The sequence below is a fragment of the Salarias fasciatus genome, chromosome 23 (assembly GCF_902148845.1).
Source record: "Salarias fasciatus chromosome 23, fSalaFa1.1, whole genome shotgun sequence".
NCBI lineage: Eukaryota > Metazoa > Chordata > Actinopteri > Blenniiformes > Blenniidae > Salarias > Salarias fasciatus.
Genome location: NC_043766.1, coordinates 17218262 through 17233236, shown reverse-complemented (window position 1 = coordinate 17233236; position 14975 = coordinate 17218262). Strand labels below are relative to the sequence as shown.

The window sequence follows — 14975 nt, the reverse complement described above, 5'->3', positions numbered from 1 at the left end:
CCCCTCCCGCAGGCCCTCGGCAATCAGTGTTGCTGCTTTTTTCTAACTCCGATTAAGGAGATAAACTTTAACCATCATCTGAAAGCAACACTCAAGCAAGAGCAAGAGTCTGAAGGGTCTGTGCTTGGTGAGTTTCTAACAGGAAGAGACGTTTCCGCGTGTCTGTAGAGAAGCTAGAGCTAAAGAGCTAAAGCTAGCCAGCGTATTTGTTTTGAAGCGCTGATTGGTTGAAGTACGCTGTCAGTCAAAGTCCACAGTGGGGAGAGGCGGGATTTCAGTGAAACAGAGCGTTTTCTCTTCCGGGTTTCAGAATTAGCCCCAGAAAATCTTTTATTTCACACAAAATTACTTTTCCTTAGCGCCAAAAATAAACTATTACCATGTTAATGCCATTTCTAGGGTTTGGACTAGCTAAAAAAGCATGATACAGCCCCTTTAAGGTGGCGGGAATGAAAACTCTTGACTGTTGTTTACGCTCATGTAACAAACAACAACTCAGAGTATTCAACACAATTGGAGCGAGTTGGGTTTTGGGTAGAGCTTTGCCAACGGACTTCATAGTCTTACTGGGTGATTTAATGGCTCACAGTGGCAATGACTAACATGGCAGGGGTGACTGGAAGGAACGGCCTATCTAATCTGAATCTGAGTGTTGAATTGTAGGATTTGTATGTGCTCATCATGGATTGTCCATGACAAATATCATGGTCAAACACAAACATGCTCATATGTGTACTTGATACCAGAGCTCTTTTGGTCTCACAAGAACTGACTGAATGAAATGACTTTGTTGTCATTTCACCTGTCTTCACCTGTCACCTAAGTGTCCATATGCTTTGGACACTTGGGTGAAAAAAGGTACAGAGCTGTCAACTGATCACCATCTGGGGGTGAGTTCGATCAGGTGGTGCAGAAGATTGTGGGCCACACTCATCAGACTCAAAGAAATATTGAGGGAATAGAATAGCCACACTCTTGTCAAACAGAGCATACACTAGCTGGTGCACATTTGAATGAAATTTCAGACTGGTAAAACACCCCAAAAACTATTAAACAATTATTATTCAAAATATATAAAAAACATATATTTACAACATGTACATGTACAGAAATAAGAGCTCTTTGTTCAGAGCTTTTGTTGACTAAATGCTGAGTCTTATTTGTGGTTATTTCAGTCGTGACCGCTTTTCCTGCCTTCTGCTTTCTGAGAAACTCGACACTTGTGCTGACTTGTTTGCTATAACCACTGGTAGAACCAAAATAAGAATAGCTACAATCTCAGGCCATCCAGTTCTAATGAAGCTGTTGAGTCTAACAAATAGTAAATTAATGATGTATATAACACCTATTTATGATAAAGCAATAAATAAATTTCCTCTACTTTAATTACGCTGCACAGGCATGATCTGAGACAAATGTGGCTTCTTTGCTTAGCTGATTGACCAGGATGGCATCTTTATGAAATACAGGCAGAGGCAGTACAATCAGAATGTACTCACATAAAGTACCAATCCAATCTCATACATTATGATGATAAACTTTCAATTATACGTTTAGATTTTGATTTAGTTTTGCATTCAGATGGAATGTCTGAAGTACTGAAAGCACTACACTGTTCATGTCCCACCACTAGTGGTTGCTGTTTTTATAATACACTGCTCATGCATGTAAATTCTACAAATGTTACAATAATAATACATTTATTTTTTATAACGCCTTTACAAGATACTCAGAGTTGCTTTACAGATAAGCTAAACAGACAGAAATATAGAGGTAAAAAAATAAGTACAGAGTAGTTAAGCATTAAAAGCTATCTTGAACAGATGTGTTTTCAAAAGGGATTTGAATGTGCAAAGGTTAGGGCAGAGTCAGAAAGGCAGTGGGAGAGAGTTCCAGAGGCTACGAACAGTAGCAGGAAAAGCTCTGACCCCCAGGTTCGGTGTCTGGTTCTTGGTGCTGTGCCGAGGAGGTGAGCAGAGGAAGATCGAAGGCTGTGGGAAGGGGTGTGGGCCTGGAGCAGGTCTGAGGTAGGATGGGGCCTGGTGATGGAGGCCTTCATGGGTTCGAAGGACGAGTTTGAATGTTATGCGTTGTTTGACGGGAAGCCAGTGGAGATGTTGAAGGATAGGGGTGGTGTGATCACGTGAGCGGATAAGGGAGAAAAGACAGGCTGCAGAGTTTTGGATGATCTTAAGTTTGTTGAAAAAGTTCACAGGGCAGAGCGTGGAGGAGGCTGGAGTCCAGTCTGGAAGTGATGAAAGCATGAATGAGAGTTTCAGCGGCAGGAAAGGAGATGGTCGGAGTCGGGCAGTGTTTTTTAAGTGCAAGAAGGCTGTTCATTATTTTTAATGTCTGCATGTAATTCTCATTGTTGACAGCTTTCTAAGGCCATTGATGGCAATTTTTTGAATGAAGATTGGAAATAGGCTACATTGCAGTTACAACTCTCAATGTTTGGTGACAAAATGGTCCCACACAAAGATGTGCAGAAGTGTAGACATCTGTTAGTTTTTACATTGTTCTTAGTATAATCACTGCATCATGAGGGGTTACTGCTTTCCTCTGCCTTTGGTTGGGTTTAATTCCTAAGCTACGTGGCAAAGAACAGAGTCAACTTCTCTTTGTTTACATTTCATCTTTGTAATGAGAAACGGGATCTCCTCCACTTTCCCATGTGGAAGAATTTACCTCTGGTCAGACCTCAAGCAGCATTATTATTCTGAAATCATTTTTTCAAAATTCATTCATGTCTGCACGTTTGTCTTTTTTCAGTGTTGCAAATTGCAGATCATTTATTCACTGCAGTTCTTCAACATGTGAAGCTGCTTGGTCTCTTTAGTTGTGACAGTGTAAAATGAATGATAATTTTGGATGCTTGGATGTATGTTTTCAACTTACTGGGTTTTATGAAAGTATGCCTCTGTCAGTTATGTCACACTTTAGAGTGCTTTTAGTCACTAAAGTAATCTGAACATATGTTTCACTTTATATACCAAAGAAAAATATAAACATTAATGTGAAGAGACACAAGCAACATTGCACTTGGAAGCTGTCAGTCTGTATACAATAAGTTAAATTCTGTTTTAACACAAAAAGCCCGCTTTGTTCATGAGTCAGTTCTGATGTGGAAGCAAATCTGCTTATTTTTCAGTCTCATTTCTTAGCAGTCTGGCTAAAAATAGCCTCTTACACAGAAAAGCTGCATGTGGAATGTAGTTTATTGAAAGTCTAAAATGGTCGTGAAAAGTGAAAACCTGTGAACTCTGAAAGTAGGTTCACTGGATCATAAGCTGCAGAACAAAAAAAGAAATTGGCCTAAGCTGTCAGGCTTGAAAAATAATGGCAGGGATACTAGGTGGGCAGTAACTTGAAGGCATTGCGTATGCATTTACCAGACCATCTGTCTCAGTATCCAAGATTTTACTCACAGATCTGCTGTTGTTGCTCTCAGATGCGAATAAGTGCCACGTTGGTCCCCTGATATGTGTCAGTCTGTCAGTGTCTTTGGTTCTGGTTGGCAGATTGAGGAAAGAAGGGGGAAGGGATATATTGAGGCTTTTTTCCTCCTTCATCAGCAAAGTTCTGGTCCCTTTGGCAGACACGCTGACACTCTGACATGACTCCCAAAGTGCTGTATATATATATGTGTGCTCCTGTTCGGTCCAGAGCTGTGGTTGCAGGTCTCGTCAAAGAGACGGGTTTAGCTTTTTGGCCTGGTCAGTGGTGGAAGTGAACTGCATCTGGGAACAGTCTTGTAATCATCCTGACTATTGAACAGCTGCACATTTCCTCATGGCATCATTATTGCATGTAAACATGCATTTTACTCTAAAAAATGTGAACCACTTGTTGAGACAGTTGCTTTTAATTTTTTTTCCAGAAGATTATATCTGCATATACATGCAGTTAATTTACATGAAACCATTGTGTGTTGAGGAGAGTCATCAACTTAAGGGACTTAATCATGAGACGGATGATATGAAACAAATGCTGCTTTATGGACAAAATCCGATTAAATAATGTTCCCCGTGGCTTCCGTCCACACTCTTGTCTGGACTTTTGTTTGATATATTCAACACCATTTTTCTAAACATTTACCCTACATAAGATTGTTTTAATCTAATGCAAATATTAAATTCAGAACTTGTCTGCCTAAACCTAATCTCTTTACAGCGGTGGAAAATCTGTGTGAGTGCATGTGTGTGTCCTCAAGCTATAGGGGAGATCTCCAGGCCTGGGTCACATTGTGAGGAGATGAGATCATCATTTGCGGTGCTGGATTCTGGCTGTGTGTTCTCTGTTTCTGGCAGATTGAATGGTCCCAACCTGAAACCTTGTGGGAAAGCTGCTGTCCTACTTTACTTAATTGTACATGTTTTTTTTCAATTTATTCCATTTTATTTTTTTTTCTTTTGTTTGAGAAATGATGTAGGTAAAAGATAGACAGCCATTAATACCATCAGTACTTTAAACAAATAAGGCATTTTCATGTACAACAGCTCACTAACTGTCAGAAACTGGTTGAACTGGTTGATCTTCTGTTACGTGGTTCTTTTGCTGTCTGTTTTCTATTACAAGACTTTGAAGCATTTTTTTCCTCCTACAGTCAGCAGGGCCCACCTCTGTTACAGCAAGTTGCCTTACACACACACACGACTACATGCTTGATTTACTGAGTATATCTGTGGGTTGGATTTACTGAATATGTCTGTAGGTCTAAATTATGGGCCATATTTCTTACCTCACTATAACTGTCAGAGTGATCTATATTCTTTTATATGCTTTTGTTTAACTTGTCTGAAACCTTTGGAAAACATGTTTTATGACATTATTATAAGGTTGCAGAACTTAAAAGTTTGAAAAATGCGACCCTTGAATTGCATGTGGAACATTTCTTTAGATACTTTAGTTATCTCATTGGATTAAAGTGTGTCAGATTTATTGTGTTTGTTTTGAATTACATTTGTCTCAAATGTGATTCCATAATTCACACCTGTCTGGCAAAGAGATCAATCAAGTGAATGACAGTAACTCCTTTTCAATACCCACTTATTTGTTTGGAAAAGAACAAAAAAGTAAGATTGATGCTGAAAAAAGTTATATCAATATTTATATAATGTGTAATTGTATATACCTAAAATTAAATTTCTTACAGTTTATACAAGAAGAAATAATACGATGAAGGTTGTCAAAAGAATGAATGCGTTTTTCATATCTTGCTACCTGTGTTAAAAAATACTTATGTTGTGCTTCTAACGAATTTACACCATTACACTTTCAAAGTATCACCAAGACTGTTCCAGAGTTTAACGCCATGAACAAAAATCCACATGCTTTAACAGCAGTGGGATGGACAATACACCATGAATCAAAATCGCCGTAAATCCCCTCTGTAGCTGTAAATCATGTGTGAAAGACTGTTTCAGTAGAATCCAGGTGCAAATCTGTGAATACCTTTTGAAAGTCATTAAAACTCGGCAGTCTTTTCACTGTTGAAAATGGTGAATACGTTGAGTGGTTCAAGTCCATTGTCGCTGTATTTTCAATTGCTTACATTTCATCATCAAAAAATAGCGAAACCACTTAAGTACGGTAGCTTGCTTGTTTCTTAGTTACTTTATCCTTACTATTAAAAGAACTGATGTGGTTCATACTGAAGAAGCCAACGGTTTTAGGACATCTTAAACTAAAATAAGGCTGGGGATTTCAGTATTTATATATTTCAGAAGATCATTTGGTGATTCTGTAATTAAGGCTTAAGGTCCTCCTTGCGTACATGTCTGGTCATGGTCCCTGGCCTCCTTTGTGCCACTTGATCTCACAGCTTCAAACAGGAAGCTTCTATCATCCGGAACCCTTTTAACAGGAAGCAGCTACGACACGGGAAGTAATGGCAGTAGTTCTCTGTACTGTTAGCTCAAAGCCTCATTGGGGTGTGGATACACCAGAGTATTGTATTGTAGTTCAGGAAGCACAGTGGAGAAGCTGGTCATTCTGCCTGCTAATCCATTGTTTATCTCTTGCTTATGGGTAGTTATTCTGGATGGGTGGCATTGTCTATGAGTCTGGGAAAAGCTGGCATTACTGTGTTTAAGTCACTGTGTCATGCCCTCATGCCCATGAGTCAGTCATCTCATAAATGTACAAACACACTTGTACAGTACATTTTTATCCTTTTTCCCCCTGTAATCGTACCACTTAAAATCTTGCAGACCCTACACGACTTACATGTAACAGCCGGCTGCAGGCCACTTCAGGGTCTATTTGTGGTACCACACCACAAGCTGGGTTTTGATGTGGTACCCATCTAGACATGGGTGGAGCAGCCTGAAATGTCTCCAATCTGCTACAATACCAAACCACAAGAACAGCCAAGCCAGCACTTGAAAACTTTACCCTAATCATTGAAACCCTTTACCTCTGGTGTCTCTTGTCCTTCAGAGTTTATATTTTTATTTTTGAATAGCTTCATCCTCTCTGCTGATGTTCTGATTTTTTTTTTCGACAAACCCAAATGAATATGTGAATTCTAAGGACAATTTACATATTTGTTCATAATGTCAGTTTGCCAAATCACAGTGTCTCATTTTACAGAATAGAAAAAGGTGTGAGGTGATAGCATTTTAATGATATGATCTTCTTAAAAAACCTTGAAACACTGAAACACATAAAATATGTAACGCCAAACTACTGCATACTAAAACAGTTTTTTTTTCCTGCAATTATGCAAAAAAGTACCGCATTCTTTTTCCCCAATTTTCTTTTGTCCTACACAACTTCGCTGGGAAATGCAGTAATGAAATATCGGTTAATGTCTAAGTAAAGACACAGAAAGTTTTTCAGATATTTTTTTCCTGGAAAAAGTCATTTAATGAATTAGCAAAACCACACTCAAGGATATTTACTTCTGTTATCCCCCTGAGTGAAATTGACTTTTTTTTTTTTTTTTTTTTTTGCACTTTAGAGAATTAGTTCTTTGTTATCAATTTAGATGAGTTAAGCTGCAGGAGCTCAAGTGTAGTTGGAGAAACATACAGACCGCTTGAAGCAAAGCCAAGCATAGAGGGAACTTTGTGTTCTGTTAGTGCCAACGACATGTGATTCGACCAAAGTGTTTTTCACATTCAGAACAATAAACAGTGATTACTTTGTCATTAAGTGCTATCCATATTTTGCTTCCACGTTGCAGGTATTCTTGCCTACATAGTTCTTATACTCCTTCTGGTGTGATTATAACTGAAAAGTATATAAACTTGAGGCTTAAAGACACATGTTATGTATCTGAAGTCCTGCTCCGGAGAGGTTAAACTTATTCTCCTGAAGCTTACATTCATTTTTTTATGAGTGATTGTTGTTGTTGTCTGCTGCTGTTGTGGGAACTGTCTTTGTGGCAGTTGGACTATTCAGTCCTTTGTGGGTGTATCCAAGCTGCAGTGAAGTGTCAGTGTCACAGCCTTGGCACGGCCTGCGGAAACATTTCAGTGAAGTTCTTTTGAGCAGCTTTTGTGAGTATTAGGATCTCATTACAAGTTTACTAATTAGACCAAAATCCTGTTGGGGTTTTTTGTACAAGTGTAATGTTGAAAATTCAGGAAACATGGCAACTTTGAGGCAAAAAAAAAAATTAACAATTGTGTTTCAGTAATTTGTAATCAATACATTAGACTATTTATCGTTGTATGCTTGTTGAGACAAACAACTAAAACTAGTCTTGGGAAACGCCCCTGGTTTTGTTTGTATGAACAAGAGTGTGTGTGTTTATGTGAGGGACAAAATGAGGATATGAGACTGAATATTTGAAGTTAAAGTGAAAAACTACTGAGTGTGCTACTTGAGCAGCTACCATTTCACAGAAGCAAATCGCTTAAGAAAGCCTTGTATAATTTTGTTTTCACTGATATGAAACATGAACATACGTACACAAAACAAACGGCAAAACCCTCCCCAAGTGTCGGGTTCTCTCAGCTTTTCTTTGTTTATTTCTCTCCCTCTTCTCTCTTCCTTTCTTTTGAAACCTATTTGAGTGCAAGCCTTGTTTTGTGAGAATGCAGATTAGACCATGACGTTTCTTGGACACAGTTGGGAAAGCCGTTGGTCTTCTTCCTCATACCTGATGAGCCATCCAGCCAATCAGATCACGTGCCGATGGGCATGTTTGAATACGAATGATGGTGTGACTTGTTTAAGATTCCCTCCATGGCGCTGTGGCCTCAGCTTTGTAACAATTTCAAAGAGTTTTGTACAATAGACTTTCCACTGACCCTGAAACCAAAAACGAAATCAATTGAATTGGCCTTTGCAGATGCCGAGAAAACTTAAATGAGTAAATAAAAAGAAAATTCATTTTTTCTCTTTGCAAAACATACATAATCAGGTTTGACACCGGCGTAATACAGGTGCTGTTATTTTTGTCTTGTATGCACACACATGTGAAAACCATGAAAAAACCAGTGAACCCTAGATAGGTGGGTGGGTTGGAGTTTTGTCTGAGCAAGTCCAGGTTTGGCTTAAGATAACTTTGGTCACAGGCAGTTGGGCTCTTTCATTCTCTATGATCCAGGAACAACTCTTGCCTCATACCTTCCCCAAGTCTCAAAACTGTTTTCAAAAATATGGCTTTGAAAGTTCTGTACATCACAGGGAAAAAAGCATATATTTAAAATAAAATCGGTGTAACAATGCAGCAGAAAGAAAATAGGGCAGTGGTGCATCCTCAAAAATCTCAATTCGACGTCTGTTTGTGTGTCGAATCAATCCCAACACCACTCTATGAAATCCATTCTGCAACGGAAAATACAATGTGGATCATATTTAACATGCACTGAGTCAACTGCGGTGCCCTTTTGTTGTGTGTGTGTGCGCGTGTGCATGTCTGTGTCTGCGCTTGTCTGTGTTGGATGTGAACGTGCAATATCATGCTGAAAAAAGAGGATGCTGTTCTTTACCATACTAATGCAATAAACCAGGCCCCTCGTGAGGCTCTTTGACTGTTCACTGGCTTAGAATGAGCCTCAGGCCTGGAGAGGGAGAGAGACGGTGGTCCTCTCTGCTGCTTTTTCTGGTCTGTCTCTGCAGTACAGAAGGGCTTTCCCTACCTCGTTCATCATCACTGACCTATGCACCCTCTCTTGCGCTCTCCAACCCTTTTGCGCATGTGGAAACAAACAGATTGAATGAAAAAATGAAGGGGGGGGCGAAGGTAGAGGGTGAAAGAGGCAAGAAAAGAGATGGATGGATGAGGAGAGAGTGACAGGAGGGTAGAAGCAGACAACGAGTTGCAGATGCTTTCCCCCTTCTCGGATACCCCACCTCACACTCAGGCCCACCCCTTCTGCAGTTTTAGCGGCTTTGTAAAAACAAGATTTAACCCCTGGCCTATTCAGCGGCTTTGTTGTCATGAAGAGCTGTTGACTTCTGTGAGAGGTGCTTATTTGAAAGTGCACTCCACTACAGATGCTGTCGTGGTTCTCAAAAGCAACACCTTATATGGTTTGAAAGTTGACACCACTCACAGTCGTGTTTCAAGATATCAGCAGTGAATGGCAGAAGCCGTGAAATGTTTTGGTGTATGCTGTATCTTAGTGGATTATTTATTCATCCAGTAAGGACGTATGTCCACATTATGTTGGTTTGCACAACTCTCCACTCTGGAATTATAAACAGACTTTAATCTGTCCTCGTTTCTGTTTTACAACTTGCAGTGAATTTCGCATTTCGAGACATTACTCGCTAAAATAAACTTGTGTTTCTCTGTTCTCTCACATCTAACAGGCCTTTGGGAATGCCAAGACAGCCCACAACAACAACTCCAGCCGCTTTGGTAAATTCATTCAGGTTAACTATTTGGAGACTGGAGTGGTCAGAGGGTGAGTAATCAACAGCACGCTCATGTATGTACTTTCTTTGTCTGCTTATCTGTTTGACTAGAAATGAGGCTGATAACAGAACGCTGTGCAGAACTTACAGAAACATTGAAATGACTGTGTTGTACATCTTCTTCCTGTAAGTTAACATTAGGTCCTTGTGCTTGACTACAGTCCAGCACCTTCCTCTTTGGGTTTTTTTTTTCTGTTGTTGTTGTTTTTCTCTATGACAAGTCATGTGGTTTTTCTTACGTGTGTATGTTCACTGTAACTTTCAGCCACCAGCGTGTTCTTCCTTTTTCTCATCAGCCACTCTGATTTGAGGCTGCATCAAAGTCTGGTCAGCTGTGTCACTTCCTCATTTCCATCGGGAGGGAGGAACAGCTGCTTGGTGCTATATCCTAAAAAAGACTACACGCTATGCTGAAGGACGCAACTAAGACATTTACCAAATCTTAGAAGATATTTTTAATGGTAGTGAGTCAAAGGAATAATTAAAATAAAGATGTCACTTGCAAACTTTTAAAAATTGTAAAAGGTGCTCAGGTCCACACCACTTTGTCTTTACTTCTTTCATTATTGATTTCAGGTCTCATCATGCGCAATTCATTTTATTTTGTATTATTTCACACAGGAAATTCTGTTATTCTGTCATTTTCTGCAACAAAACACAGCTTGTTAAACAATTAAACAGGAAAATTGCTAGATCTACTTGAAGTAAACGGCTTCGGTGTAGCTTTCTGCCTCTCAACAGTAAAGGACTCAGAGCACCATCACAGCTCTGCTCTGTAGACCTAACAAAAGCTGCCTGTCTATCTCTCCATCTCCAGTGGCAGCTATTCAGACAGTCAATGGAGAAGGTTAACAAAGGGGAGACTGCTGTTCCGCTCTACTCTGCTCTCCAAGCGGACTGCTTTTATGCTTTCGCTCTTTCTTAGTCTCAGTTTAGCCATTCCCTCCTGACTGAGGTTTCAGTGGGTCGGAGCACAATCATGAAAAGCCACACAATCTTTAGAACTGTAAAGATGAGATGGTGCGTTATCCAATGAACGTGCTGGTCTCTTATTTAGTAAATACTGACAGATATATACCAATTTACTTCCTCTTTAGCTTGGTTTCCAATGACTTCAGTTAGCATTTCTGCAAACATCTGAACATGAACCTATCATTTTTGTTTCTTTTATATTCTCTTTCACTCTGTGTGTGTGTGTCTCTCTCTCATATAAAATCTAATTTAGACAACTTTATGACCTTGGCCTGGTGCAGTGGATAAATACCACTGCTTTTAAAGCTGCATATCTCATAATGGTGGGGAAGCTTACCTATGCTTTATCCTGCAGTTCCTGCTGCAGACTTTCAGTCTCCTCTGTCTCATTCTCTTTTAAAATAAAATAAATGACTGGCGAGGTGGTCCTTATGTTGTGTGTGATGTGCTATGCTTTTGACTATATCTGAATGATTTGTTGACTTGTAGATCGTTCTGACTACCTGGCCTCTCTTCCCCTCACGCTCCTCCTCATTCATTATTACCAGCCTGCTTTCACGTGACTTGAAAGCACATACGCTCCCAGACTGAATTGAGTGACCTTTGATTTGAAGTGATTCATCCTCATTGTCTTGTTTTCCGTAACCCTTATCTCGGCTGCTTATTTTCTGTCTTTCAGTGCTGTTGTGGAGAAGTACCTCCTGGAGAAATCTCGTCTGGTCTCCAGAGAGAAGAATGAAAGGTGAGAGGGAAAGGGAGGGTCTTGACCCTTCACCCACACTGACCTTTTGGACTCTTGTCTATAAACAAGAAATGTTCTTATCCTGTGATTGGACATGACGTTCAACGGAACACTGCAGCGGGAAGGTTTGAGTTCAACTGCTTACCTGCACACCTCCTTAAATTACATGCAAAGGCATTAAATTGTTACCACCTTAGTTAATTGAGTAAAATCCGATGAGCCTTTAGCAGATAAATCACAACATGAGAAAGATTTATATTTACAAAACTAGTTCCATGATTAACTTTTTTTTTTACGTAAAAATAAACTTTCCTGTCCATCACCTCTGAGAGCGACATAGCTTTTCATGCAGTCAATCCTGATTCACAGCGACATTCACTACTGTCTGGATTACTAGTCTGTTGCTATGAATGTTGACATTATGCAAACAGATGTTTGACTTTCAATAATTGAGGAATATATTCTGAATTGTGAGGGTCATAAACTGCTCTTTCGCTGTTGTTAAAGTGGTGTGTTTACTAATTAAATACCATAAACGACACTTATTTCTATCGGGTCCATGACAACGATTAACAAATTGAACATTATATAGTTTTGCTATTAAAGGAAACCGTCCTATTCAAACAGTAATTTTGAATTCAGATGGTGAACAAATACCTCTCATGGTCTGCCTTTAAAATCTTAGTAAAACACAAGCCTCAAGCAGCTGATCCCTTGCATAAAAAAAGCTAGCTGTCACTGCTTTGAGTAGGATGAGGATTACTCATTCATTAGCGTCCTGTCTAGTGTTTCAGAGTTTTGGAAAATCTCTTTGCCCTCCACTGAAAAATCCTCCTGCGTAAGCTCCTGCCTACTCCCAGCCTGCCCATACTGCTTGTAACAGTATTATGAGCCGGCTGGGAGTTGGCCCGGTGGTTGTTTGTCAGTGTCTGTTGACCATGTGTCTTGCCTGTCTAGTCAGAGAGTCGGTCTCCTGTATGTCGTTATTATTTCCTGGTGATAATGGCGGAAACTCATTATTCCCATGTGCCCTTTCGACAACGCCGGCCAACTTATTTACCTGTTCACTGATTACACAAGTGGAAAGTGATGTCAACATCACTGAGCTCCAGATATTGTCTTCTTTGTATTACTGTTATTGATTTATCACTGAAATTACTTTAAACGTTGAGGTTATACCCAGTGATAGCTACTTGCCGTACAATAGAACAAACAAACGAAGGATACCAATAAAAATTATTAATCACTTTGTTTTGTATCAGTGCAACATAGCCTTGGGTTACGCTCAGTGTGTGTGAAATTTCAGTGAGTTTGTTTTTTTTTCCCCAGGAACTACCACGTGTTTTACTACCTGCTTCTGGGTGCTTCAGAAGAGGAAAAAAAGGAGTTTAAACTGCTGTCACCTGAAGACTACCACTACCTCAAGCAGGTATAATGCTGCTTGTCACACCCAGCGCTTCACATTCAACACACTAGCTGCAACTTACTCCGAGTCACACCAGTTCTATTCATACTGTCCAACACACTGAATAACCAATCAACAAATTGTCTTAAAAATCTGTCTGTTTTGACATTTGACCTTTGAGATAACACTGTAACTCACTAGGATTGGAGCTACTATTCATGAAAGCTGCAGAGCTTCTGAATAAATGGCTGTGTACACTCCCTGCACACATGTGAACTGCATGCTAATGAAGCTGTCTTTTGTTCTCTGACTTGTTTTCATTCACTGCTTTTCACACCCTGCTCTTCATTCATTGGTGCTCTTCACCTGTTTGTGGGTAAATTTTGTGAGTTTGCTTTGGTTTTTAAAATTTTCCCTCATTTCCTCTGTAGCAAAACTTTAAAATTGAAGATGAGGAAGACTTGCGCCATGATTTTGAACGGCTGCAGCAGGCAATGGAGATGGTGGGCTTTCTTTCTGCCACCAAGAAACAGTAAGTCAGCAAGGAAACTATTACGTGAAATGTACACAAGTGCTTAAAAGTTTTCTAAACATGTTTTGCAAATTCACTACAAACCATTATCTATTGGATACTGCAGAGAAAGTCATTTTGCAAGAGCTCAATGCCAGAAATACAAAAAATTGTGCCTGCATCTTAACAGGCTAATCCCACTGCTTATTAGAGACAGTGTGCAGTTACAGCACTGTACAGTGTCTTTATTTAGTTCACAAATCATATAAAATGATCAGATGATCAGACTGAAAAACTGCAGAATTACTACATCTGTTATTTGACTAATTCCATTTTTTTTTCTGTTTACAGTTTGTCTAACTTTCTGACTATATTGCAGGATCTTCTCTGTGCTTTCCGCCATCTTGTACCTTGGTAACGTGACCTACAGAAGGAAGTCGACGGGCAGAGATGAGGGTTTGGATGTGGGACCACCAGAAGTCCTGGCTACCCTCTCTGACCTGCTAAAGGTACCAGATGTCTGCACACTTGTCTGGGCAGTTAGACACTTTACTGCTCAGTTCTGTGTGACTGTGAGAAATAAACTATGATTGGTGGTTGTCAGGTCAAAGAGGAGCTGCTTGTCGAGGCACTAACAAAGAGGAAGACAGTGACAGTCAATGACAAACTGATCCTCCCTTACAGCCACTCTGAGGTAAGCTCCATACATGAAAATATCCCTCAAACCGGAAAAACCTTTGAATTTGACATTGTCAGCTGTGCCTGCCTATCTTTGCCTTCTGCTGTTTAAGTCTACACCTTCACTCCTTGATGTGTGTAAAATTCGCTGTGACTGCATTTGTTTTCTCATTGTATTTTATTGTGATTCCAACACCAGCAGACTGCCTCAACTGCTTTATTTATTTATTTATTTTTATTTATTTATTTCTGATCATGTCCCAATGTGTTTCTTCTATCAGGCCATCACAGCCAGAGACTCCATGGCTAAATCTCTGTACAGCGCGTTGTTTGACTGGATTGTCTTGCGCATCAATCACGCACTGCTCAACAAGAAAGACATGGAGGAATCTGTTCCAGTATGACACACACACGCACCACACACACGCATTGTAGCACTAAACGATTAGGAAAAAAAATTTAATTAACGTTGTTATTGGTGAATTATTAGCACTTGCTTTCTGGATGGATATATTATCATACACTCCCCTGCTACTCCTCTTTGTTCAACTGATGTTCAAAATTCTGTTTTCTAGTGCTTGTCCATCGGTGTCCTGGACATTTTTGGCTTTGAAGACTTTGAGAACAACAGTTTCGAGCAGTTCTGCATTAACTATGCAAACGAGCAACTTCAGTATTACTTCAATCATCACATCTTCAATTTGGAGCAGGTGAGCAGATTGGTTTAGTTCAGTCTTCTTCTGCGTTTGCAGTATTTAAAACTTCATGTTCTGTTTTCATACTCCTCCTGC

General features: G+C 39.7%; 1 protein-coding gene across 5 annotated transcripts in view; it reads left to right on the top strand.

Moving 5' to 3' along the window:
* Positions 1–14975, top strand: part of myo9b (myosin IXB) — a 56900-nt gene that overhangs the window by 25005 nt on the left and 16920 nt on the right. For all 5 annotated transcript variants that reach the window (XM_030082793.1, XM_030082792.1, XM_030082791.1 and 2 more), the window contains exons 5-12: positions 9772–9866; positions 11528–11590; positions 12920–13019; positions 13427–13527; positions 13886–14015; positions 14111–14200; positions 14466–14582; positions 14760–14894. In XM_030082793.1, the coding sequence (XP_029938653.1) occupies positions 9772–9866; positions 11528–11590; positions 12920–13019; positions 13427–13527; positions 13886–14015; positions 14111–14200; positions 14466–14582; positions 14760–14894 (831 nt within the window). The remainder of the gene's footprint in view (positions 1–9771; positions 9867–11527; positions 11591–12919; positions 13020–13426; positions 13528–13885; positions 14016–14110; positions 14201–14465; positions 14583–14759; positions 14895–14975) is intronic.